The sequence below is a fragment of the Pleurodeles waltl genome, chromosome 4_1 (genome assembly GCF_031143425.1).
Source record: "Pleurodeles waltl isolate 20211129_DDA chromosome 4_1, aPleWal1.hap1.20221129, whole genome shotgun sequence".
Taxonomy (NCBI): domain Eukaryota; kingdom Metazoa; phylum Chordata; class Amphibia; order Caudata; family Salamandridae; genus Pleurodeles; species Pleurodeles waltl.
Window position 1 is genome coordinate 205406135 of NC_090442.1, and position 27565 is coordinate 205433699.

Genomic DNA, 27565 nt, shown 5'->3' on the forward strand with positions numbered 1-27565 from the left:
AAAGAGGCAGAGAAAGTATAGAAGCAAGGTAGTGACATGATCTAGTTTGAAATAACTTACAATTCTTGCCTGTATGATGCATTGCATGAGATACCCTGTCGCTCTGCAAAAGAAATGCCTTACTCAACACAACCTGATCCCTACAGCTCCACACATTCTGACACAATTCCCACAGCACATCACATACTTACAATCAAGTGAAGGAATGATTGGTGAGATCTGCTCGAATATCTCCACCTAAATCCTCCTCACTGTCATCCTCACTTGGCATTTCCAGGACATCACCCGGTGGCACTGCTAGCTCCCCCTCATCAGGAATATAAGGAATATTTCTCCTTAGGGCAATGTTGTAGAGCATGCAGCATGCCACAATGATCTTATACAGTTTTGCAGGTGAGTAGAGGAGGCCTCCACCAGACTTGCCCAAACACCTGAATCTGGCTTTCAGGAGTCCAAAGGCCCACTCCACAACACAACGTATTCTTCCATGGGCCTCATTGAAGCGACCTCCCCTGGCATAGTTGGGTTCCTCACTTCTGTCACCAAACGTAGGTGGTTTGGGTATGCAGAGTCCCCTGTAAGGCAATGCGGCATATGTGCAAACATGATTCCCTCTCATCATCTCCATTGCAGCAGGCTTAGCATGCAAACAGACAAGACATAAGTGACTTACCAACCAGCCAGGCCCTCTCTGGATGCAGTTGTGTCATCAACTGTGGAATAGCGCTGTCCCGCATGATGAAGGCATCATGGACTGGACCCAGACAACGGGCACAGACCTGGGAAATGAAGAGGTCCACCAAGCAGATAATTGGGATATTGATGGAATGGAAGTTTTTCCGGTTCCTATACACTGTTCATTGCCATGTGTGAGAACCAAGGCTACATATGTACAATCAATGGCTCCAACTGCATGTGGAATGTGCGCCAAACCATAGAAGTCTGCCTTCACATGAGCCAAATCCTCACGTTGAGGGAAGCGAATATAGCTGTGCAGGTGTTTCAACATTGCTGTGAGTACATCCTTAAAGACCAGACTGAACATAGGCTGGGACATCCCAGCAGGTAGGGTCACTGTATTTTGGAAGGACCCAGTGGCCAAGAAGTGCAACACTGCTGGGACGTGAACAATGCTTGGTATGCCATTTGGGTGACTGATGGCTGGCATGACCTCTGGCTCCAACTGATAACAAAGATCCATTATTGTATGCCTATGCTGCGTTTGTTAATCAGACATATTGGTTGTTTATGTGCAATAATGGTTGTGGATTTTACAAATCAATGGGCTCTTGGTGTGTTGCATATCATTTTGCTCCTGCTCTTTGTCAGGTGACCAGTCTTTGTCTCAGATATTATAGCTGACCTGCCTAGTCAGTGCTGGGCCTGAGCTCTGTGGTGTGGGGATCAACCAATTGTACAGTGTCTGTAGTCTTGTCCCTGTGTCCAATGATTGCAATGTGCCACATATGGTTAGGATGGTCAATACAAGATGTTTTTGCTAGACACACTGAGATGTATGTGACTCTGCCTTTAATTTATTTTTCGGACTTGTTGTCATGATTTACTGTCTTACCTTTGCATCCATGTAGGCCAATATCCATTAGAAAAAAGGGGATCCGGTGTGCCATCACCAAGAAGGTGTGGGTCCCGGGGGTTTATAGCCAACAGAGTTCCCACTGTCGGAAGAGGTGGGAGGACTTGAGACACTGGGCCCGGAAGATCACAGAGGCCCAGCTGGGGCTGTTCTCACAACGTGGACGGGGTGCCCATTGGACATTGACCGCCTTAATGGCCCGCATTCTAGCGGTGGCCTACTTGGAGCAGGATGGTAAAAATTTCTAACTAGAGCCTTTAATAAGGTATTTTGGTGAGGGAGTGACTATTACCTTTGGCCATGAGGGATGTGTAATGTCTTACAGCACTTATGTCATGTAGTATTAGTGGATAGGCCATGTGTTTTTAACTGGTGGACTCTGCGTTTTTGAACTGGTTCCCTAGATACCTCTGTGAGAAACTCTCAGACCATCAGTTCAGCAGGGAGGACATATGTGTGTGTTTAGTGATCCAGTATAAATCATTTGTTCTTCTGGTGGCTCTCAGTTTTCAGCAACAGGTTACTCCTCCCAATTGTTACAGTCCAAAGGTGAGTATGAAGTAGATCACTGTTCCCTGCCATGTGTATATGATGATGTGACGCATATTGACATGTGGCACCCTGGGGCAGGTGTTGTAAATCATATAGTGGCAGCACGTGCATCACTGAAATTTGTGACGTGTAGGTGTCCATCATACATGTGTGATGACTTACATGGCTACATCTTGGCTACGGTAGCACACTACTTTCCCTTTGTAAGTGGGGAATGTGCACGGGAAGGTTTTCTATTTCTTTACTGTATCCAAAATTCTTTGTGGCTACATGTCAGCATGTGGACAAATCTCCTTAAATTGACATAACTATGCTAGTGAAAAGGCATGTGCCATCCATGTGGATGGGATGATGTCTGGAGTCTATCACATATATGTGCTTTGTGAACGCTAGTTGTAATGGCAGGCTAAAATAATTTGCCCTGTTCTTGAAGATCCACAGAAAGGAGCTATTCACCATTGTATCTCACCAGTCCAATAACATAATGTATCACAGTATGTCATTAGTCATGTACAACTGCAGTAGCATAGAGGGTCATGAGTGGCAGGGCCTGAGAGAGGTTTTCCAGTTCATGTTCATATGTACCCTTGATGCGTGATCACGTTACTATGTACAGTGAACATGTGCAATGGTTGTGAAATGTGCCCTGACTGTTGGGATGCATCATGTTTTGTCATCCAGCGATGTTTGAATCGCATATGACTGGGCTCAGTGATTCATCCGCTGGCAGATGCAATGCTTACAATGAGAGATGTGTCTAGTGATATTGCTTATAATTGGAAGTCAAGTTTGTTTCCTACTGATATTGATTGGGAGTTCTGTGTCCCCCCATTCTGTCGAATACAGCGCTGTATTACAAACACAATGAGATGTAGACATAGCACTGGATGCAGATATTAGTGGAGGCTATCCTTGCCCTTCCAGAATCATTCTTGTGTGTATTCAGAATATATTACTTCATAAGCTTTGTGAGCCGACTACACAGTTTTTTCTGCGATGCCACTTATGGGGCATAGCTATGTCATATTACTCCTAACGTTTGGACTGTATTTGAGCTGGTGATGTTTGGTAAATGTTCATTGTTGGGAGGCGTAGATGGTGACATGATTTTATGCATGAATGCAAGTTCAATACTGCACATTTGTGGCTGTGTTGTCTGCATTGCCTTTACCACAAGTATTATAGTTGGTAACTAACATCAGTGCAGATTAGGTGTGTGCATGGACTTGTGTCTGTGTAATTGGTAGGGCACCTTATAATGGGACCCAGCTGTTGGCTGCCAGTCAGTTGTGGTCTGCTGCATGTGGCACTGGTTTAATGTGGAGTGTTGACCTAGTTGTGTTATGATTAGTGTATTGGGTAGACTCCATCTATGCTATTGCAGTTGTTTGAGATCCACATTTATTTATGTGAAAGTTTTGGTTTTTCTGATGCCTTGCATGGTTTTGTATTGGCACATGCATGTTCCAAATTGCTGGCACTCTCAGAATGGGTCTACTAGATATGATGGTATTTTTTATAGTTAGAGTTGTGGTTAAAGTGTGTTAATGTCCATGTCCTTTTTCTGTTGGCAACATCAGAACAGGCGGTTGAAGGAGACGGTGCAGAGCCGAGTGGGGAAGCAACTAGCCACTGGACCTCTAATCAAGACATCACCAACACAGAGGGACGCAGTGGACCGGAGGGTGAGGGGGGTGTCATGGGAGAGACCGGATCTGCATCAACATCATCTGATTCCTCCTCCAGTGGCCACACCCTAGTGGTGGCAGGCCTATCAGGGAAACCCCCAGCACCATCTTTGTCTGCCATCCCAGTTCTATCACCACCCTCCCAGTTGCTCTCCACCCAGTTGGCCATGCCCACTTACCCAAGAGGGTCGGCATCTCCTTTGCTGCACCCCCTGTTATCCCTGCTGCCCTCAGTGAGGAGGGTATTAACCTCCTGAGGTCCAGCTCTGTGGGTCAGTGTGCCACAGTGAATGCCATCCAGGGACTGGCAACACAACTACAGCAGACAAATGTGTTCCTGGAGGGCATTCACTGTGCAATGGCTATCCTATACAGATCTTTTCAGGCTGTGGCCTCCATACTGACGGTAGCCAGTCACCCCTTGTCTTCCATTCCACCTCCACCTTCCTCTGACCTACCCAAAGCACACAGATTAACTCTCCCGCATCTATCTCAAGAGACAAAGGTAGCGCTCACAAACCTAAACACCACAAGACACACCAGCATTCACACAGCATCATAGACACAATATCAAGCATACCCACATGCACAACACCAACAGTCACTGATCCAGCCACCGCATCCATCCTATCTGCAGGCACCACACCAGCAGACCTTCAGACATCCACCCAAATCACCATGCCCGCAGACAGCCGAACTACTGACACACCTACATGCAGCACATCCGCCATAACTGCAGTCATCACCCCAATAGACAGACAGCCACCCACCCACCATGGCATCCCCCAGCACTTCCACCCCCTCAACTCAAGATACATAAATGCCCTCACTCACCCACCCAACGGACACACACAAGCAAACCTCCTATTAGCATACACCTAAGACATCCACTCCCTCAACCTCAAAATCCCCACACCCTTCTGATGACACCTTTTCCTGTGTGATCTTGACCTTGCCCCTGTCCCCCAGAAATGTCACACTGAAAAGGGCCACAGACTTGGCCAAGGCCATCACTTTCACCTCCAAGACCTCACAGTCCTGGCCAAGGCTATGCCTTCCACCTCCAAGACCTCCCCTGCATACCCTGCAAGCACCCCCACCTCTCCCTGCCAAGAAGAAGCCTGCCCTTCTCAAGAATGATCCCCCTCCCAAGCCCAAAACCGAAGCCCCTACCAAACCCAAACTCCCACAACCCCCACCCCGGACAATCCCTGAGGTGCCTGTATGCCCCGAGGATGCCCTTTCCAGGGGAGGTTACATGGCAGTTAGGAGTCAAGTTTGGGCACATCATAGGTCCTTGAATTGGTCTATTTATGGGCTGGCCTATGGCCTTGAACGTTTATGAATATCGTTATTAATATACCAAACCAGTTGTTGGTTTGTTGTTTATACCTTTGTCGTTTGCAGGTTTCTGTTGTTCCTAAGTGACATTGGTAGTGTGCCTGTAGTTGTGTGATTTCGTGCCTGCTTGTTGCTCCCTGTCATGTTGTATCCAGTATGAGTTTGTGTGCAGTCCTGTTGTCTCTCATTAGAGGATATATGATGTGTGATTGAACTATGTTGTCTATGTTGCGTTGGTGTAATGACATTGTGAAGTGATTGCTATTGTAAGTATTCAGATTTGTGTTCTGCAGCGTGGGCATTTATGATATTGGACTAGTGCCCCTGATACGGCTGTTGTATACATGATATATGTGTTTCCTTGTGTTTTGTCAGTGCAGACCTAAGGTGTGATGAGTGGTTCTATGTAGCGTTGCAATTGAGTGTGCATGTGCCAATTTATGTGTGTTTCCCTTGTAGGTGGTTGGTGTAGGGGTATGTTCCATGGAGTGTGAATTGTGTGTGCTTTATAGACTTGTCCTTCCCCATTGTGTTGGTGTGCATGACAATCTATTTATTTATGGTCTGTCCCTGAGATCTATGTAAGGCTATTTTCTGTGTGCATGTGGTTTGAAGCCCTGTTGTATGTGGAATGTGTCCCAGTGCAGTCTCCTTCCGTGTATGGTACTGATGCTCCCATCCCAATTGGACTGGTATGTTGCTGATGGTGTTCCTTGACTTATTTTGTTTTGGTTTGTGTCTGTGTTGTGTGCATGGCACCATGCTTCCATTGTATTGTGATGTGTGTGTCCATTGCATGGTAGTTGCATGGTGGTGTTGTATGTCTTCCATGCCGCGATGATGGCTATGTGTGCTCCATGTGTGGTCAGTCCCTGGCCTGTGTTGTGTGTGAGTGTGTGCATTGAATTTGTATATGCAAAGTAGATGTGTTGTTGTTGCTGTGTGTGCGACTGTTGTATGGCCTTCGGTGTCCCTGTGCCTTAGCTGTGTGGTTGTGTGTAGAAGTGTTGTGTTGAAGTGCAGTGCCTGTGTTGTACCTAAGTGTGTGTCTTGTGAGTGTGTAGGTATCTGTGTAGATGTGTGTTTGTGTGTGTCATCATAGGTGAAGTGTGAGTGCTGCATGTGGCGCCCCACCCTATAATGTATTTGCAGGCAGTGTGTGGTGTATGTAAAGGTTTTTGTTACAGGTAGGTGGGGTACTTACTGTTGTTGTCGTCCTCGTCGACGTTGAGTTTGTTGTTGTCTTTGGATGAGCAGGAGCAGCAGGATGACATCTAGTTGTGGTTTCATGGCAGCTTCAGACGTGTACGGCTTCCTGGAGTTGAGTGTCTCCCTTTATACTGACTGCTTCCACCTACTGGGAGCTGGTGGTTGGACCGTCACAGTGACATTGGTGGTGTGCAACCTCTTAAAGGGTCCGGTGGAAACATGGTCTCACTGTTGTGCTTCCTGGTGACCGTAGCAGACTGTTCCGGCTGCCGGTGCCGAAGAAAGGTTGGCTGCCTTGTATTTGTACGACTGCAAAACTCATAATATGTTGGTCTGCACAGCCAGGCATTGGTGGTCGGACCACCACTATGGCAGTCCTCCAACCCCCAAACTCATAATCAGCCCATTAAGGTCTTTTTGAAATACAGTTTAAAAATTATGTAAAATCTAATAATACATCTTGGAGAGATGTAGGAAGTCTGGAGACTGGAGTCTGATACTGGATACATTGCTGTTCATTTTTAAATACCCTTGTACTAGCTTTGATTGGTTATTTTTTTATTTCTGAAATGCTTAGAGTCATTTACTTCTTTGGAACTGTAATTAAAACAAGCATTTCAATGCAATAGGTCTCACATTAGTGAGAGTTAGAGCTGTTGGAGTTTTAAATGATAATGACAATTTCGCCTTTGGGACCTTAGAAATATATAGCCATGCAGCACATTAAGGTGCAGATTTAAGAAAAGTGGCGCTGCACCTAATGCAACGCCACTTTCCTTGCACCCATTAGTGCCTCACTACTGCATTATGTGTGCGCCGCATTTAATATACGGCGCACCATGGTGCAAGGTAGAGGGCAATAGCGTCAGAATTTCTGACAGTATTGATGTACTGTTCAGGGTTAGTGCCAAAATTCTGTCGCTAACCCTGAACAGTATATTGGGGCCTATTGAAAACAATGGCATGCCCCCTTTTGATGCCTGCTCTGAGCAGGTGTTAAAAATGGGCAAGAAATCCTGTAGATTACTTTCTGCCATTTTTTTCTGCCCCCATAATGAGGGAACACCCCCCTTGCATAAATTATGCCTGGAACAGGCAGTATGTGGCACAAGGGGTCACCAAGTGGCGCAATACATGCATTGCACCACTTTGTAAATGTGGTGCTATGATTTTAACCTCATTGGGCCACAATAGGGTAAAAAAATCATTCTAATGTCGCGCAAGGAGGCGCTAGGGGCTTCTAAATATGTCCCTAAACCTTTCTCAGAAATAAACTATGTTTCTGCATTCCTTCGTACACTTGACAATGGACTGTAATGATGCGAACATCCCCTAATGAGCACCACAGTAAAAATATAATTTGGAGGAAACATGGTCATGTAACCATATAGTCAGCCCCTAGAGGGCATAATCACATAAGAAAGAATGACAAAGAACATTGCAGTGTATTCATATAATCATCCCCTTGAGGGCATAGTGTATTTCTCATTTTCAGGCTTAGCAGGCCTTTTAAATATTATTTAATTGTGCAGTCAGTGGCACAAGAGTGCAGTGCCTCAGGTCGTTACTAGATGTCCCTGTAAAGTCAATTGCAGAAGGTGCAGTGGCACTGGTCATGGCTTGATGTTCCTGTAGAGTCAACATCAGAAAGTGCGGTACCACTGGTAGCTACTAGATGTCCCTGTAGAGTCAACAGCAGAGGTGCTGTACCACTGGTCATGGCTAGATGCCCCTGTCAAGCCAAAACCACTCAGAGTGAAGTTTCACAGAACGCTGCCAGAACTACTTCTGATGTCAGAAGCTCAGAATGTCCCCCAAACCCGGCTGGAGAAGCACCAGGTCCCCAATGAAATGGCTGAAATACTTAGCCATGCCACACATTAAGCCTTCATCAAAAATAAACTGTGTTTGTGCATTAGTGCATTAGCAGAAGGTGCAGTACCACAGGTTGTGGCTAGATGTGTTTGCGCATTAGCAGAAGGTGCAGTACCACTGGTCGTTGCTAGATGTACCTGTACAGCGGACTGAGTTAGTTGTGCCTTGGGGCAATTATAATCCTTAAGCCAATGGAGAACATAGTGCATTACACTTTCTAGGGCTGTCTGTAGGGCGCGGGCCTGGTTTGTAGTGGGTACCTAAGGTACTTACACCTTATACCAGGTTGAGTTATCCCTTATTAGTTAAATGTAGGAAATGTCTAGAAGCTAGGCTCTCTAGGGGTAGTGTGGATGAGCAGCCAAGGCTTAACTAGGAGACTTGCAAAACTCATGCAATCCCACTGTAATCACACAGTATTCAAACACATGAAAGCAAATCCTCAGTGTTTCCAAAAATAAAGGTACTTTATTTAGGTGAAACAAATGCCAAAAATACCATAGAGACTGTACTCCCTTAGGAGGTAAGTAATACCCAAATTATATACACTAGTATACAGAAATAGTTGTGAAAACAGTTAGAAAACATTGCAAATAGTGAAAATCACAGTAGTTAGAAATGGGCCTGGAGGAACACAAACCATATAGTAAGAGAGAGTGGAATGCGAAAGTCGGATTCCCACCTAGGCAAGTGTAGTGTGTAGAGGGACGCTGGGAGTATTACAAAACACCAAAGGTACATAATAGAACCCAACCCAGAGCCCAGGAAAGCAGGAGTAAATCACAGTAACTTTCCTAGAACACACAAAAACACAAGAAAGAAGATTAAGCAAGAACCAGAAGAGACTGCAAGACACCAGTGATGGATTCCTGGACCTGAAGACCTGTGGAAGAAGGGGACCAAGTCCAAGAAGCACTGAGGAGTCCAGGGAGAACAGGAGCCCCTGCTTAACCGGATGAAGGTGCAAAAGCGGAACCACCAGTGAGGAACAACAGTCAGTATTGCACCCTAGAAGACAGATGCGGGCTCCTGTTTGGTGCAGAAGATGTCCCATGCTGGATGGATGACTGCAGTCTGGTTTGCGTCACTGAATCCCACCAACAAACCTTAGCACACGCAAAGCTTGTGGTTAGTGGAAAATGGTGCTGCCTTGGATCAGGAGGGACCTGGTGGTCTCTACCCAGGAGAGGGAGACAGAAGGGGCTCTCAGCAACTCAGAGAGCGTTCAGAAGACCAGGCAGCATGCACAGAAGTCCCACAGCACAGGGACAAAGAAGGTGCAAAAGGAGGCCCATGCAGCACTACACAGAGGGATCCCATGTCGCTGGAGAACCATGCAGGAAGCTGTGAATCGCAGGTCAGAGTGGTGGGGGCCAGAGCTGCACAGTGCACAAAGAACTTTGTGGAAGGATGCCAACAAGCCTTATCAACTACAAAACAAGCCGTGCATGGGGATAATGTCTTGGGTGGGGAGGCAAGCTCTTACCTCCACCAAAGTTGGACAGTTGGACATCTGGACCGTTGGGACCACTTCAGTTTACCGCCCGTGTTGGTTGCTAGATCCACGCAGTTCTTCAGGAGAGTGGACCGAAGCCACTGGTTGTTGCTGCAGAGGGGTGCCTGCTGAAGCAGGGGAGTGACTCCTTCACTTCAAGGGAGATTCCTTTATTCTTCTGGTGCAGGTTAAACACAGGCAGTCCTTGGAGGATGCACGACCTGGAAACAGTTGCAGTTTCTGGCAGGAGCTGAAGATACAATGTTGCAGAAGTCGTCTTTGCTTCTTTGTTGCAGTTTGTAGAGTTCCTGGAGGGTCCAGAATCAGTTCCTTCGGTAAGAAGGTGAAGTAAAGGATGCAGAGGATTCCTGCTGGAGTCTTGAAATCCAAATCTGAAGAACCACCCAAGAGAGAGACCCTAAATAGCTCTGAAAGGGGGATTGGTCAGCTACACAGGTAAGCACCTGTGTAGGGGGGGGCACTGATGTCACCTGCTGGAACTGGCCACTCAGATGCTCCAAGAGTGCCCTGCCAACTTGGAATCCAAGCTGCCAAGATGGCAAAACCCAGGGACACTCTGGAGGAGATCTGAGCACCACACCTGGGGTGGTGATCGACAGGCAACTGATCACACCCCTTTCCTTTGTCCAGTTTCACCCCAGAGCAGGGACCGGGGGTCCTTGAACCGGTGTAGACTGGATTATGCAAGGAGGGCACCATCTGTGCCCTTCGAATCATTTCCAGAGGCTCTGGGAGGCTACACCTCCCATGCCTGTAACACCTATTTCCAAATGGAGAGGGTGTAACATCCCTCTCCCAAAGGAAATCCTTTGTTCTGCCTTCCTGGGCTCGAGCTGCTTGAGCAACAGGAGGGCAGAAACCTGTGCGTGAGGTGGCAGCAGCTGGGGCTGCCTAGAAAACCTCAGAAGGCTGTAATGGCAGTACCGGGGGTCCCCTAAGGAGCCCCCATAGTGCATGGAATCATACAACCAATGCTTGCAAAAGCCTTGGGGTATGATTCCAACATGTTTGATACCAAACATGGCATTATTCAGGGATACCATTGTGAAGCTGTACATAGGTAGTAGCCTTTGTCCAGTGCAGGCGTAAAATGGCGTCCTCCCACTCATGAAGCCTGGGAAAATGGTCCTGGACGATGTGGGGCACCTCTGCTAGTGCAGGGGTGCCCTCACACACAGGTACTTTGCACCCAGACCTCAGGGTTGGAAGGCCTGACATATGTGTGACTTATAAGTGACCTGGTGCAGTGTAAATGGCAGCGAAAGGGTGCATGCACCATTTCACACAGGCTGCAATGGCAGTCCTCTAGAAGCCTTTGCATGGGCTCCCTGTGGGTGGAAAAAGAAATGCTGCAGCCCATAGGGACCCCCTGGAACACCAACGCCCTGGGTACCTAGGTACCATATACTAGAGACTTCTTAGGGGTGACCAATATGCCAATTTTAAGTGAAATACAGGGTTACCCATATGCAGTGACAAACGTTAAAGGAGATTGAGCATAAGCACTGCGGGCCTGGTTAGCAGGATCCCAGTGACACAGTCAAACACACTGACATCAGGCAGAAATTGGGGGTAATATGCCAAAGAGAAGGTACTTTCCTACACTGTCAGAATATTATTACAAACAACATCCTTCTAACACAAGCTCCTCTCAGCTGTAAAAACAAAGGTTCCAGCTATAAGAAAGATTAAGTTACATTAATTGCTGGAAGAGAACATGTTTTTTGGGCCACCTCTAACCTAGTGTGACCCAGAAGATGGCCTGGACAGAAAGAGCACATTGTTCAGAATGTTTTGGTGCTGGTACCATTGTCAAAGGACCACCACAGACTGAGTTATGTGCAAAAATGTGTTGTAAAAGGAACACTTGCACAGCATTATAGGGTGAGTTTCCCCGCATTCATTGAAAACTGTAGTATCAGTTCTCTCGCTGTGCAGGGAGAGCTGCTGTTGAGGATTCAACACCTGGGACAATTTAATGCTACATAAAGCAAACCAACATGTACAAAAACACAAACACAAGACACAGCTACATCTATTTACTGATTATGCAAAGTAAGGACCAAGTGAAGGGCAAACGCAGAAAATCAACAGTGCTTACTGACAAACACGAGAAGCAGGGAAAACAAAAAAAAATATTCTGTCCAAACAACACAAAAACAATCCAGGGTCAAAAAAGCTATACTTGACCAGTGCTCCGCAGCCAAGAACAGGAAGTGACCTATAGGCTGCCAAACCAGTTACGAGGCAGCAAAACAAGAGCAACACTGCCTTCAACCTATGGTAAGCGGCAGGCATCGGCAGGCGGGAGCAAAGTCCTTTACTCATCCTAAGAGGTCTTGCAGACAGCGCATGTACACTGTCTAGGCTCGACCTAAAGAAAAGAAGATTGGGGACTCCTTTGTTTTTTTAGCCTGAATGATATTGTTTTAAATTAGCTGTAAAGATACTCAAATTATGAAGTAAGCATAAACGGCAGCTTGTAAGTGTGATTTGTAAAAATTCCGTCTAGGACTGAGGCCCTCATTACGAGTGTAATGAGCGCCACACTCGCGGTGGCAGTCCGACCACCGCCAAAGTAGCGGTCTGACCTCATTATGACCGTGGCAAAAGAGCCACAGTCGGACCGCCAGCTCCGCCATTTTTAGGCTGGCCGATGGCCTGGTGGTGCCGGCGGTCTTAATCCGGCAGCGCTGCCCTGGGGATTACGACCCCGGGTATGCCAGCTTTTGCATGGTGATTCCACTGCCATGCAGAGGCTAGCGGAGACCGGATGCCAGAGGCCCTATGGGGGCCCCTGCACTGCCTGTTGCTTTTTTCACTGCCTGAATTACAAAAAGTGAAAAGCGCGACGGGTGCTGTCACACCTGACACACCACAACATCGCCGCCAGCTCGATTACGAGCTGATGTCAATGTTGTGGTGAGTCCCCCTCTGGGCCAGAGGGCGGAAATGCTCTTTCCGTCAGCTGACCCAGCAGGAAACTGGTAATAGGGCCAGCGGATGGAAAACTGGAGTGGCGATTTTCCGGCCCAAGGAGTTTGGCGGGCAGTGGATAATGAGGCCTTCAGTGTTTAAAGTAAAATTGAACCTGTTTTTGAAATTAAATTGATAGATAGAACAATATATAACTGAGCTGCCATTTTGACTTGGTACCGCTACATAGTGCCTAACTCCAAAATATAACATGTACTTTCACTTCTATTTAAAAATTTCAACATGTGCTTAAGTGCTATGTTACAAGTGACCGAATGTTTTTGAAAATTGATCTGTCCAAAACTCTAATTAGGAGAGAGGTAGAAAAGTAATGTAATTTTGTGGCTCATACCCAAATAAGGAAAATACAAATCGGCACAATTTTTTCTGATATATATTAGAAAGATGATTTTTACAGGCCATCTGTGAGAAAACAGGGCTGATTGCAGAGGCCCCATAACTTTTTGCCCCCATTTTCCACTTTATGCTGGTGTTTTCCTGACTCTGATGGTGCCCTGGGTACTGCTAACCAGTCCCAGGGCCTGTGCTCTGTGTAAAATCAATATGCAAATTAGGCTAATTATAATTGGCTAAGTTAACCTACCTATAAGTCCCTAGTATATGGTAGGGCATGTAGGTTTAGGGACCACAGCATAGGTGGTGCACACCTAGGTGCACTGCTGAGGTGCCCAGTGTCATTTTAAAGGCAGGCCTGCCTTGCTGGCTGCTTTTAAATTAAAGTTATATGCAAATTCGACTTTGGAATTAAAAGTAGTTCCAAAGTCTTAAACTACCTTATTTTTACATATAAGTCACCCCTAAGGTGTGCCCTATGTGCCCCTAGGGCTGGGTGCCATGTAACTATAAGCAGGGACTTTATAAAAATAGATCTATAAACCCTGGTGAGGTAAAAACAGCCAAATTCGTTTTTCCCTCATTGAAGTAAATGGCCTTCATAGGCTAGAATGGGGAGACTTTATTTAAAATTTTAAAGTCTCCTTAAATGTTGCATTCCAAGAATTTGGTATCAAATTAATTGTAATAAATCCCACAACTTCCAGTTGTTGGATTTAATATAACTTGTTCAGGTAAAAAGTTTTAGACTTTACCTAAAAAGTTGCCAATTTCAGCCCTGCATTGTTTTTGCTGCTGTGCTCTGATTGGCCAGCCTGCAGCAGCTTAGCCAAGCTGCCTTGATGAGGTGTGAAGTGGCCTGGCTTCACACAAAGGAATGTGCTTGTGGGAGAGAATCTCCCCTCAGCAGATGGTGAGGCAGGAAGGGGGAGGGCTGCCAAACTGGTCTTCAAAGGCAGAGAAAGACATTTGGAGCAACCAGCAACACCCCAACATCCTGCAACCCCTTGATTAGATTAGGAGAGGGCAGGAGAGGGGTGTTTATGATTTTTAGCCACACCAGTGGGTGGGCTCAGCCAGATGTAACCTCCAAAAATCAGATTCAGCCATGTTGGATTTTTAGAGAATGTTGCCTTCTGGGATGGATTTTTGCCACACTTCCCAGGAAGTGGTCATCACAGGGGGACGACCCCTTACCTGATTGGAGAACCAGGACCCCCCTGCTTTTCACCCAGGAGCAAGGATAAAACTGGCAGACCTGCACCCACACCTCAGATCCCCACCAGATTTCAACAAGAAAAGAACTAAAGGAGAAGAAGGACTGCCCTGCTGGACCCCTGGCCTGCACCTGGAACCTGCACTCAGAAGGACTGCACCAGCTGCACACTTGGGCTTCACCACAAGAAGGACTTTGCCTGGCTTCAACTGGTTCAAGGAGGGACTCCCTGTTTGCTACAGGTGAAAAATTGTTATCCAGAGTCCCCTGCACCAACTCCTGAAGAAAGTGACCAGCTGACCACTGTCCAGTGGCCAAAAAGGAGTTTGCGCCAGGTGCATTCTGGGAGTGGTAGTCTGCACCCCCCAAAGACCATCTCAGAACTTCTGGACCCTTGGGGTGAGCTGTGGACCCCAAAAGAACCTTAAAAGAACATCTGGGTGAAGCCCCAGAAGTTTGGAGAACATTTGAGAATTTTTGTAAAAAAGCTCCATAGAGGGACCGACCCGCCGCGGAAATTCTAGCCGGCTTGCCTCAACCGCGACCCGGCCTGATTTGGTGGTTCGTCCCGGTAAAGAAAAATCTCCGAAAAAGAGACTAAGTCCGAAGGTAAAAAGTTGACCGGGACCTCCCAGCCATCGTATCCGAGAGGGGCTCCATGGACGTCGGATCAAGATCCAGGTTTACCCCGGTCGAAGGATTTTCACCTCGAAAAAACGACTAAGTCCGAAGGTAAAAATCTCCACCGAGGAATCCAGCATCGCGTATCCGGAGAAGGGCTCCAGGAAGTCGGATAGGACTGGCAGGTTCGTCCCGCTGAAGAAAATCTTCAAAATAAAGACTAAGGGCCTCATTATGACCCTGGCGGTAGAGAACCGCCAGGGCCAACGGGGGCGGGAGCACCGCCGACAGGCCGGCGGTGCTCCCTTGGGCATTCTGACCATGGCGCTTTGGCCGCGGTCAGAAAGGGAAAACCGGCGGTCTCCAGCCGGTTTTCCACTGCCCCTAAGAATCCTCCAAGGCGGCGCAGCTCGCTGCGCCGCCGAGGGGATTCTGACAATCCTTACCGCCATCCTGTTCCTGGCGGCTCGCCCGCCAGGAACAGGATGGCGGTAAGGATTGTCGTGGGGCCCCTGGGGGCCCCTGCAGTGCCCATGCCAATGGCATGGGCACTGCAGGGGCCCCCGTAAGAGGGCCCCGCTAGTATTTCACTGTCTGCGTAGCAGACAGTGAAATACGCGACGGGTGCAGTAGCACCCGTCGCACCTTCCCACTCCGCCGGCTCGATTACGAGCCGGCATCCTCGTGGGAAGGGAGTTTTTCCCTGGGCTGGCGGGCGGTCTTTTGGAGACCGCCCGCCAGCCCAGGGAAAAACTCATAATACCCTCTGCGGTCTTTTGACCGCGGAGCGGTATTATGGAGGGCTGAATTCTGGCGGCCGGCCTCCGCCGCCCGCCAGAATCAGAATGAGGGCCTAAGTCAGAAGGTAACTTTTTAACCGAGGCCTCCCGCGACCTGTAGCCGAGCAGGGCTCCATCGCGTTCGGCCTGAAACTTTGACTTTGCCCCGGTCGAGGTGCAACCAGATGACCCGATTGGTGCTTTTTGTTTCTAAGCGCTAGAAAAATAATAATTCTTTAAAAATTCATATCTCTAGGTCCCTTTATCCGATTTTATTCGTTTTGGTGTCATTTTAAAGATAAAAATATAAACTATTTTTATAAATTGGCTTTAGATTTTTAAACTGTTTCCTGTGTTTTATTTAATTACTGTTTTGTGATATTTGAATGCTTTACACACTGTCTCCTAAGTTAAGCCTTGACGCTCGTTGCCAAGCTACCAAGGGTTGAGCTGGGGTTAATTTACTGAGACCTAACTGGACCTAAGTGGAGGTTATTGGCTTGTTGCTAGGTGTAGGTACCTACCTGCCCTTACCAATAACCCATTTTCCAACATTTTTGGAAGCAGCGACGGGATCCTGTACTTGTGTTCAGTATCACATTACAGTTTTAAGTAAAACAAATTAAAAATCCTTTAAATTGTCTTAGTGCAAAGTTTTTTTTTTTTTAAATAATAATAATTTGGATTAATTTCTATTATTGAATTTTTGTAATTTTTCTAAATTATTGTTTCCAATTTTTGCAAAAAAATGTTGTTGACACAAAACTAGGGAACCATGGAGCTTGATCTGGCTAGCCTACCCACGCTGACAGTAGTCCAGCTTAGGGGGTTGTGTACTGAAAGAGGGTTGCCTGCAACCACTGACCTCAGGAAGCAAGTCCTGATCAAATCCCTGACAGCATGGGCTGAGGCCCATGAGGTAGACCTAGGGGAAGCTCCAGAGGAGGAAGAAACAGGGGAGGGTGCTAGCTCTAACCACTCAGGGGAGGGAGGGCATCTGAGCCTAAGTGAGGATGAGGAAGATCGGTCCTCAGTACATACAGTCACTAGGGGCAGATCCAAAGCTAGTGGTGGGAAGGGGGTCCCTTCAGGAGGAGAGAACCCATCCATCAGAGAAAGAGAGCTGGAGGCCCAGCTAGCGTACATAGCTTTGGAAGCAGAAAAGCTGGCCCTAGAAAAGAAAAAGTGGGCAAAGAAAGAGAAAAGAGATGGTGGCAGCGACAGAGAAGTTGAGGTGTCCATGGGTGGGGGAGTTTGCCCCAGATTACCCAAGGGGGTGGTTCCTGCTTATGTAGAGGGGGATGATATAGACAAGTGGTTGGAGGCCTTTGAGAGGGCACTCCAAATGAGAAGGGTTAGGCCTCAATACTGGGGTTCCCTTTTGTGGGAGTTGGTCCCCAACTCAGGGAGGGATAGGCTTCTGACCTTATGGGGGGAGGAGGCAGATTCGTACCCTAGTATGAAGAGGTGCTTAACCAAGAAGTTTGGTCTGACCCCAGAGCAGTATAGAATGAAGTTTAGGGACACCCAGAAGGTCAGTACCCAGTCTTGGGTTGACTTTGTAGACACCTCACTAAAGGCACTAGAGGGCTGGATTATTGGTAACAAAATAAATACTTATGAGGGGTTATACAATCTGATCATGAGAGAGCACATCTTGACCAATTGTACCCAAGAAAGGTTACGCCAGCATCTAGTGGACTCTAAGCAGACCAACCCTAGAGAGCTAGGGGAGGCAGCTGATGAGTGGTTGAGAACCAGGGTGGTTGTCAAGTCCCAGGTGGGAGACTCCAAGAAGGGGGGGTCAGGTCCCCAAAAACCTAAGGAGGGAGGTGGTAAGCCCACCACAGAGACTCCCTCTGTACCCCAGAACCCTAAGAAGGAGGAGAGTAAATCCCACTCCCACTGTGACAAGCAGAGACAGGGAGACCCAGGGTTAAAAAAGCTCTTGGACAGTAGGGCTTGCTTTGACTGTCAGCAGACAGGTCACTTCAGAGGGGATGCAGCCTGTCCAAAGAAGGTGGTTAGCACTGGGCTGTCCAGTGTAGCCATGGAGGAGGACTCCTCAGATGATGAAGTCCTCCTAGCATTGAGCTGGGAGACAGGACCAGATGGTAAGCTGGTGATCCCTGAGGGTGGAAGTAGGCACTTCCACCCCATTCAGGTGAATGGGATCCCTACCACTGGCCTGAGAGACACCTGTGCCAGTCACACTATAGTGAGTGACCGGTTAGTGACCCCAGACATGTATGTCCCAGGAGAGACAAGGAAAGTCAGGATAGCCACAGGGGAGGTCACCACCAAACCTGTAGCCATAGTGCCCCTAGAGAGGGAGGGTATCCTTGACTGGTTTAGGGTGGTAGTCAGTGCTGACCTCCCCCTAGATTGTATCCTGGGCAATGACCTCCCAGAGGTGGGTCTGATCCCAGATGGGGCGGTCGCCCAGGGCGCCCCCCCAAACCAAAGTCCTGGGGAGTCAGTCCCTACAGTTAGGAGACAGGGGTCCCCAAGAAAAGGAAAGAAGAAAAGGAAGGGTAGGCCACTCTTAAAGAGAGTTCCAGGGAGCCAAAGGCCTTCTGCCCCAGTAGGGGGGGGAGCCCAGAGTTGGCACTGGTGAGGCCTCCCCTGACCCCAAGGAAGTCCTGAGTAGTCAGGCAGCTGTCCAGATGCAGGGTGTTGCCCCTGCACTGACAGAAGGGAGAGTGGAAGGACGGTGTCTGCCACAGGAGGTGGTAGCCCCCCACTCTAGACAGCAAGAGGGGTGCCAGGACCCCAAAGTTGCCCCTAAAGCAGCTCAGCCACCTGTCAGTGGAAAGCTTAGGGTGTGGTTCTGGGTACTGACAGCTGTCAGTAGCCTCTGCTGGGTGCTAGCCTTCCTGGCAGCACTGTACTTGGCCTGGGAGGCAGACCCCAGGGCCAATGGCAAAGTAGGCCCCCTGACCCTGTTGGTCATGGTGGGGTTGCTCAAGTGTTGGGTGACCTCTTTGGGTAAGCTAGGTTGTTGCCCTAGCAAAGTTAGGAGTAGGGGAGGTGGGCACCTCACTACCCAAGTTGGCAGAGAGAGAGGAGGAAGACCCCCCTAGAGGGAAGTTTCAGTTTGAGATGGGTCCTTTCACTGTTGGGATGGCTTCACTACCCAGAGGGAGTGACCATGACAGGAGGATGTAAGGCAGAGTAGGCCCTGCAAAGGGACAGCCAGTTTTCTTCACTGTCTTCCTCGCCTAACAAGCCAGGAAGACTCTCCCAGGGTTGGGCTGAGTCTCCTGGGCGTGTGGGCTGGGGGGGGGGGGCTTGTGTGAGAAAACAGGGCTGATTGCAGAGGCCCCATAACTTTTTGCCCCCATTTTCCACTTTATGCTGGTGTTTTCCTGACTCTGATGGTGCCCTGGGTACTGCTAACCAGTCCCAGGGCCTGTGCTCTGTGTAAAATCAATATGCAAATTAGGCTAATTATAATTGGCTAAGTTAACCTACCTATAAGTCCCTAGTATATGGTAGGGCATGTAGATTTAGGGACCACAGCATAGGTGGTGCACACCTAGGTGCACTGCTGAGGTGTCCAGTGTCATTTTAAAGGCAGGCCTGCCTTGCTGGCTGCTTTTAAATTAAAGTTATATGCAAATTCGACTTTGGAATTAAAAGTAGTTCCAAAGTCTTAAACTACCTTATTTTTACATATAAGTCACCCCTAAGGTGTGCCCTATGTGCCCCTAGGGCTGGGTGCCATGTAACTATAAGCAGGGAATTTATAAAAATAGATTTATAAACCCTGGTGAGGTAAAAACAGCCAAATTCGTTTTTCCCTCATTGAAGTAAATGGCCTTCATAGGCTAGAATGGGGAGACTTTATTTTAAATTTTAAAGTCTCCTTAAATGTTGCATACCAAGAATTTGGTATCAAATTAATTGTTGTAATAAATCCCACAACTTCCAGTTGTTGGATTAATATAACTTGTTCAGGTAAAAAGTTTTAGACTTTACCTAAAAAGTTGCCAATTTCAGCCCTGCATTGTTTTTGCTGCTGTGCTCTGATTGGCCAGCCTGCAGCAGCTTAGCCAAGCTGCCTTGATGAGGTGTGAAGTGGCCTGGCTTCACACAAAGGAATGTGCTTGTGGGAGAGAATCTCCCCTCAGCAGATGGTGAGGCAGGAAGGGGGAGGGCTGCCAAACTGGTCTTCAAAGGCAGAGAAAGACATTTGGAGCAACCAGCAACACCCCCGCATCCTGCAACCCCAGACAACTAGGTGCCCCCTTGATTAGATTAGGAGAGGGCAGGAGAGGGGTGTGTTTATGATTTTTAGCCACACCAGTGGGTGGGCTCAGCCAGATGTAACCTCCAAAAATCAGATTCAGCCATGTTGGATTTTTAGAGAATGTTGCCTTTTGGGATGGATTTTTGCCACACTTCCCAGGAAGTGGTCATCACAGGGGGACGACCCTGAACCTGATTGGAGAACCAGGGCCCCCCTGCTTTTCACCCAGGAGCAAGGATAAAACTAGCAGACCTGCACCCACACCTCAGATCCCCACCAGATTTCAACAAGAAAAGAACTAAAGGAGAAGAAGGACTGCCCTGCTGGACCCCTGGCCTGCACCTGGAACCTGCACTTAGAAGGACTGCACCAGCTGCACACTTGGGCTTCACCACAAGAAGGACTTTGCCTGGCTTCAACTGGTTCAAGGAGGGACTCCCTGTTTGCTACAGGTGAAAAATTGCTATCCAGAGTCCCCTGCACCAACTCCTGAAGAAAGTGACCAGCTGACCACTGTCCAGTGGCCAAAAAGGAGTTTGCGCCAGGTGCATTCTGGGAGTGGTAGTCCGCACCCCCCAAGGACCATCTCAGAACTTCTGGACCCTTGGGGTGAGCTGTGGACCCCAAAAGAACCTTAAAAGAACATCTGGGTGAAGCCCCAGAAGTTTGGAGAACATTTGAGAATTTTTGTAAAAAAGCTCCATAGAGGGACCGACCCGCCGCGGAAATTCTAGCCGGCTTGCCTCAACCGCGACCCGGCCTGATTTGGTGGTTTGTCCCGGTAAAGAAAAATCTCCGAAAAAGAGACTAAGTCCGAAGGTAAAAAGTTGACCGGGACCTCCCAGCCATCGTATCCGAGAAGGGCTCCATGGACGTCGGATCAAGATCCAGGTTTACCCCGGTCGAAGGATTTTCACCTCGAAAAAACGACTAAGTCCGAAGGTAAAAATCTCCACCGAGGAATCCAGCATCGCGTATCCGGAGAAGGGCTCCAGGAGGTCAGATAGGACTGGCAGGTTCGTCCCGCTGAAGAAAATCTTCAAAATAAAGACTAAGTCAGAAGGTAACTTTTTAACCGAGGCCTCCCGCGACCTGTAGCCGAGCAGGGCTCCATCGCGGTCGGCCTGAAACTTTGACTTTGCCCCGGTCGAGGTGCAACCAGATGACCCGATTGGCGCTTTCTGTTTCTAAGCGCTAGAAAAATAATAATTCTTTAAAAATTCATATCTCCGGTTCCCTTTATCCGATTTTATTAGTTTTGGTGTCATTTTAAAGATAAAAATATAAACTATTTTTATAAATTGGTTTTGGATTTTTAAACTGTTTCCTGTGTTTTATTTAATTACTGTTTTGTGATATTTGAATGCTTTACACACTGTCTCCTAAGTTAAGCCTTGACGCTCGTTGCCAAGCTACCTAGGGTTGAGCTGGGGTTAATTTACTGAGACCTAACTGGACCTAAGTGGAGGTTAGTGGCTTGTTGCTAGGTGTAGGTACCTACCTGCCCTTACCAATAACCCATTTTCCAACACCATGATTATATCATGATAATTTAGTTATGACCTAAACTGAAACAATAACATGATTGTGTTGAGTTTGATTGGAGTTTGCACCATTAGGGAGCTGGATCGCCTGGCTCTTCGAAGCAGCTGCTGGTCATGTGAGTGTGGTCTAGGTTTTCTGTTGTCGTAAAGAAGGTGGCATCCCACCCTAAAAATAAGAATTAAAATCATTGCCAAGTCTTGACTACATTTTGAAAAAAAGATGCTGCTGGGATAACATTATGATATCAAATAACATGGCTTTGCCAGTGACATAACATTTTGAAAACATCGACAACTCCTGCATGATATTAGCCCGATATGTTATATATTTGCTTGGCTACGGTTATGCGTTCACATTTTAGAAATTATATTCCTCGTGCCTTTTATTTATTGGATATTAGTATTAATTATATTCCGAACTATTCGTCTAACATTGATTTTGCAACATAGAACAACATAACCCATCTTCTTGTACACATATCCGCATAGAAGTCGAAAGATTTTATATCACATGCAGCAAGAGGCAGGAGTAAGAGTAACACATTACTCCGTCTGCTTCTGCCCCAGGCAGTATATACTAAGCCAGTTCAAAGAGGAAGAGCTATATCAGTGCAGGAAAGTGATGCAGTATATTTAAAATGTAAAGGTAGAGAAGGGAAAATTATCTGGCTGGCCTCAGTGTGTAGTGAATAGGTTAGTGTGAATGGGTTGAGTTTTTAAGTGTGACATAGTTGCCTTTTAATTCTGACTGGACCTGCTGATACTACAAGGTGCATGGTGAGTCTGCAGTACTGTTGTTCTTTACCCAGAGACTGTGGCCAATAAAAGAAGTAGCCATATTCTGTGGGTGACAATGTGCCATGAAAATGAGGAATAACTGATGAAAGAATCATCTTCATTTTTGATTCTGCATCTTATTCCTAATTTCTGAGGGAACCCTCAAAGTCTACCTAATAATTCCCTGATACACCTGGCATTGGTAACTATGTGCGTACTAGTTACCAGGCAGTTTATTCCGATCTTGTAATGCTGCCCATAGACTTGACATGCACAATGCTATTGTAAATAAATTCCTTATATTGCTTCTGCTCTACTTTGACATGATTTTCCTTGTCTTTCAGGAATTGGATACGCCTCTCTGGTGACTGTCACGTTTCTGAATGTGTATTACGTAATTGTTCTTGCCTGGGCCTTTTTCTACCTCTTCCATTCATTCACCACGGACCTCCCCTGGGCCAGCTGTGGTCATGAGTGGAACACAGGTAAATATTTGTCTGAGTTTTATCCTTTAAGCTCTTACCACTTGTACCTTTGGGACCCATCTTAACAGCGCATAGTTATTAGATACATGCCAACAGATCAGATGTAGGTCGGAGAATCCTGATTTTTAAGCCCAAAATGGTTTTATCTTAGTTGTGTCACTCCTAAAATTGTCTCATTTCAATGTAAGCTAATGTGGAAAGTAATCCCCTGTTGTTTTTTTTTTATAATTTCCCTTTTCCAATTTCAAAATGTTTTCATGTAGGTTATTGAACGTGACGCTGATGAGTAAGAGTGGTACAGAGGACATTATATAGAGTAAAGGAAGGGTGGTAACTGCATTTTCTGAGTCTTGATGTAGGAAGGGAAACATCAGGGAAACAGTGCTCATGGGGGCCATTTGGGGCATGAAAAGGTAGGTGGTTTTTGAGGCCCGATGAGTTGAAGAACGGAGATGTAGTTAGCCATAATGACCCTAAAGACTTGATGGATAGGGGACTTTGGGAAACCTATTGGGGTTGGCGCAGTGGCAGCCCGTCCTTTAGGGCGGAGGGGCCACACTCCCCCACCTTTTGCCCCTCATGAAGAGTGTCTGTCAGGATGATCAAAGGTCAGCCTGACAGACACTCTTAATTTTCAGCGCAGACAGCCAGGAATGAGACATGCACAATTTGCGCAGACTCCTGGCTGCCTCAGCTGAACTTTGCTGAGCTGAGGAGGTCACACCTCCTGTGGGCGTGACCTCCTTGACTCAGTAAAGGTGCCTCGAGGCCCTCCCCTGGGTGATGAGGAAATCGTCACCCATTGACTTTGACCTGGGCGCTTCAGGTTTAAGCCCTGAAGCGCCCAGGGCGAGTGTCAATCAGTGACACTTCGTCACAGAGTGGGGTGGGGTCAGCAGTCTCACTGACCCCATCCCACTCTGACGAGGCTGGGACTGCTGCCTTCCCTCATTGGTTGACCTAAGGTAAGCCAATGAGGTAAGGCAGTAGTACCAACCTTCCTGGGACCTAGAGGCTGAAGGTAAGTGTGTGTGTGTGTGTCTGTGTGATGTTTTAAATTGAATGTTTGGTGCGCGCATGCATGTTTGAGTGTTATGAGTGTTGTTAATGGATGTGCGTGCGTGTGTGTGTGAAAGAATGAGTGTGTGTGTGAAATGTTTTAAAATGAATGTTTGGTGCGTGTGTGCGTGCATGTTTGAATGGTATGAGTGTTGTTAATGGATGTGCGTGTGTGCGTGTCTGTGTGTGAAAGAATGAGTGTGTGTGTGTGTGTGCTTCCCGCCCGCCCCCCTCCCTCCTTAAGCTGCCGGCCGCCACTGGGTTGGCGTGTCAAAATACTCAATGGGGTGGGGGACTTCAGATGGGAATGTGGCAGAATCTTCCTCATGATGGTGTGAGTAGAATGACATTATGACTTTATGAGGAAGTAGCAATTGAATATTGATAAGCAAGTGGATTTAAAAAGACATTAGAAGAATTAATAATAAGGCCCTGGTGTGCCCTACCGGTTAAGAAAACAACGACTATGTAATTAGTGATGACATATGTAAAGTTATTGATAATGTAATTTTGTGGTACCTGCACAGTGGAGTTATTGTGGCATACCAAACCATAATCTCTGAGTATCACTATTTTGTAGGTTTTGAATTATAATCAAAATATTTATTTCATGAATTCTACAACATAAGTTTGAATGTGATTTTAATAAAAAACTATAACGTCCCTTCATGGATTTTTTATTTGTATAATTTATCCATTGTTTACAGTACCCAAAGGGCATAGCTATTTAGCTCTGAGTATGGTATTTGGCACTGCCTCTTGCCCAGTGCCCATGCCTGCAAGACTCACCTGAAACAACTTGTGTGCAAACCTTATAGATATTGAATAAATGGTATGGCCTAGGGCATAGTTTGTGCCCAAGACTCATACAACAGTACTTACATTGCATGTGGCTATGCCTACAGTACCTACATGTGCATGGTCTGCAGTACAGCACCATTTTAAAATTAAAGGGCGTTTGTAACTCATCAGAGTTACAATGGGCATTGCCAATGGTATTCGGTCTTCACAGAGAGAAGCCAGAGAGATCAATCACACATATGGTAGGTTGAATACTGCTGTTTAACCGTTTCAGAAATATGATAACAAAGTGAAACATTATGGATGCAAACAGTCAGCTAGTAATATGTGTTAAAGATGTGGATCCCTCAAACCTTAAGAAAAAGTCTAAATATTTTATTGCAATTGACAAAACTTGTAGCAAATGTGGGATTTTGTAAGTATGTGCTAAAAAAAATACATGGTATGTGAACAAGGGGGTCTGCAATTGGAACATATTGGAAATGGTGAAAGATAAAAGAACTCCTGTTTAAGAGTGATATTTTGGATGTTTTGATTCATTCTGGGGCTAAGGTCACCATAAAGTGGAAAAGTTTAGTTGTTATGTTATGGCCAAATATACATTAGAACCACCTAACATCACACCTGTGGATCACAATAGACAACAGATTGACGTGGAAAGTTATTTTGGGGGCAAATTCTAGTACATTGGGAATGAGAACTGATGCAAAGTTTGTTTCTCGGAAAGGATAACATATTTTGGGATTAAGGCATCAACCTATTTTAGATATGAGTCTTAAACCAGGAAAATCTATATTGAGTAGAGAGGGGAAAAGGATCAGAGAGAGAGATTTTTTCAGACTACATTTATGAAATGGATAAGTTGAAGGGTGTGGATGAGGTGAGCTGAACATAATAATAAAGTGAAAGATGTAGTGCAGCTCCTGAAAGATAATGGATTGCAGTTGACAAAGGACAAATGCATTTTTGTCAAATGAGAGACTGAAAATTTAGGGCATGCATTGACAGGCAATGGCTTTAAGCACAAAAACAGTCTGATCAAAACCTCTGAAAATGTATTTAAACCGATCAACAAAAAGGAAGTAATGTCCTTTTTAGGTCTTTTTGTTACTTCAAGTTTATGCACAATTTTGCACTTAAAATTAAACCAACCTCTGAGCTTTTGACGGAAAAATAAGAATTTGTTTGCGTCAAGGAACAAGAACCTAGAAGGTTTACCTAGGAATTTTGTCTTTTTTGCCTATGCGATTTAAATTTCGGTGGATGGGATATCCATCACCATTGTTATGGTGTAACCCGTCCTCAAAGTTCTAAATCAGGCTCTATATGAAGCACATTTTCTCCACAGATGTGTCTCATCAAGATGATTTGCATCACAGTGGATGCTAGGTATATGGATTGCTGACCCTCTAATCAAAATAAAGAAAAGGGTTGTTGCGTAGCATTCTAACTATCTGAGTCATAAGACTGAGTCCTTGTCAAAAAAATAAAGCTACACAAGACACAATTCCTAGTTAAACCTCCTGGTGTATTCAAAATAAAAATTGCTACAGAAGGTCAAAAGTGGTTAGTTAATCAATAGGAATCAGTGTTTGAATACATAATCAAAATCAAATAATGTGGGAGGGTAGATATTAGGTCTCGCAAATTTGTTTGCCTCAGAGCCTCTATTCTAGCTCCGATGGACACCGATTACTCTGGCAAGATACTTCAGGTGCGATTGTTACATCATCACTGTAAAAGGATCCTTCCACATGGGATAAATCTCTGAGTGAATTTGACTATTTGGTCACGAACTCCTGGGCAGATAAATACTTCCCACATCATACCCAATTTGAGCCTTGAAAAAGTCACAGGGAATATTCACTCCCATGACGAAACACGTGTTGGCTGGCTTGTGACATATTAAAGATGAATTCTTCACTTCAAGGACTTCCTCTGGACTCTATTCATTGGCAGATACTATTTGAATTGGACTATTAAGTTATGAATTCAAGAATTATGAATTACTGACTTTACTATTACTAATTATTTTACGAGTGCCTTGGTCTTTGTATTAACAAGAGATATTAGGTCTACCTCCAAAGACAAGACACAGCCAGAACTAAATATAGTTCTACCAGAAAACTGACAAAGAGACTGCCTCCACAGAAGAGCAAAGAAAGTCTGGCACATATGCTGAAAACATCACCTGTTATACGGTTTTAGACAGGAAAGTCTCACACATTCAGTGTGACATAATAGGATTGAGCTATAAATTCTTCATTCTAATAACCTAATGAATATCCTAATGCATATGATACATTTAATGAGATACATATGCAAACACCTACTTCTGATCTATATTAATGAATGAGATTTGCGTAGGAAAAGAAGGAAATAGAGATATACAATACAGATATACGGTTAAACCAATGAATGGTCTCTAGGAAAGGCACATACAAAGAACCTTGAAAGTTACAGGAACATCTTGGATATAGCGTCCTTGAGAGGAACACAAATTACTATAATGCATTAATACAGAGACCATGGATTAGGCTTCTATTTTATTGATTTTCCAAACTAGAAAAGCACAGAGGGAAAATGCATGAAAATGGAGAAGGTTCATTTACATGAATTAAAAGTGCAATTTTTTTCTGCTAGTAGGAATAGATGTGAGTGCAAGATAGATTCTGTCTAATTATGCAAACATTAGCTTATCTGAATTAGGAATTCTTTTTCCAATAATAATAACACTTTAACAGAGCTAGGTGTAGTGGTTCCTCAGCATGACTATGTGAGGGAATCTACTGCAGTCTTTGCTTCAAGGATCTTGAGGAATGTGGGGAATTCCTATGCTGTCATTGAAAAGGAGCTTTTGGCATGTACTTGAGCTGTGAACAGAATCAATAATTTACTATGGGGCAGACATTTACACTAAGAACAG

The 27565-nt window shown here is 46.0% G+C and overlaps 1 protein-coding gene across 1 annotated transcript in view; it reads left to right on the forward strand.

Moving 5' to 3' along the window:
* The window catches only part of LOC138287579 (sodium- and chloride-dependent GABA transporter 2-like), a 641212-nt gene that overhangs the window by 248140 nt on the left and 365507 nt on the right, over window positions 1–27565 (forward strand). Inside the window, 1 exon segment of the mRNA XM_069228137.1 lies at window positions 22639–22779. Within this exon segment, the coding sequence (XP_069084238.1) occupies window positions 22639–22779 (141 nt within the window).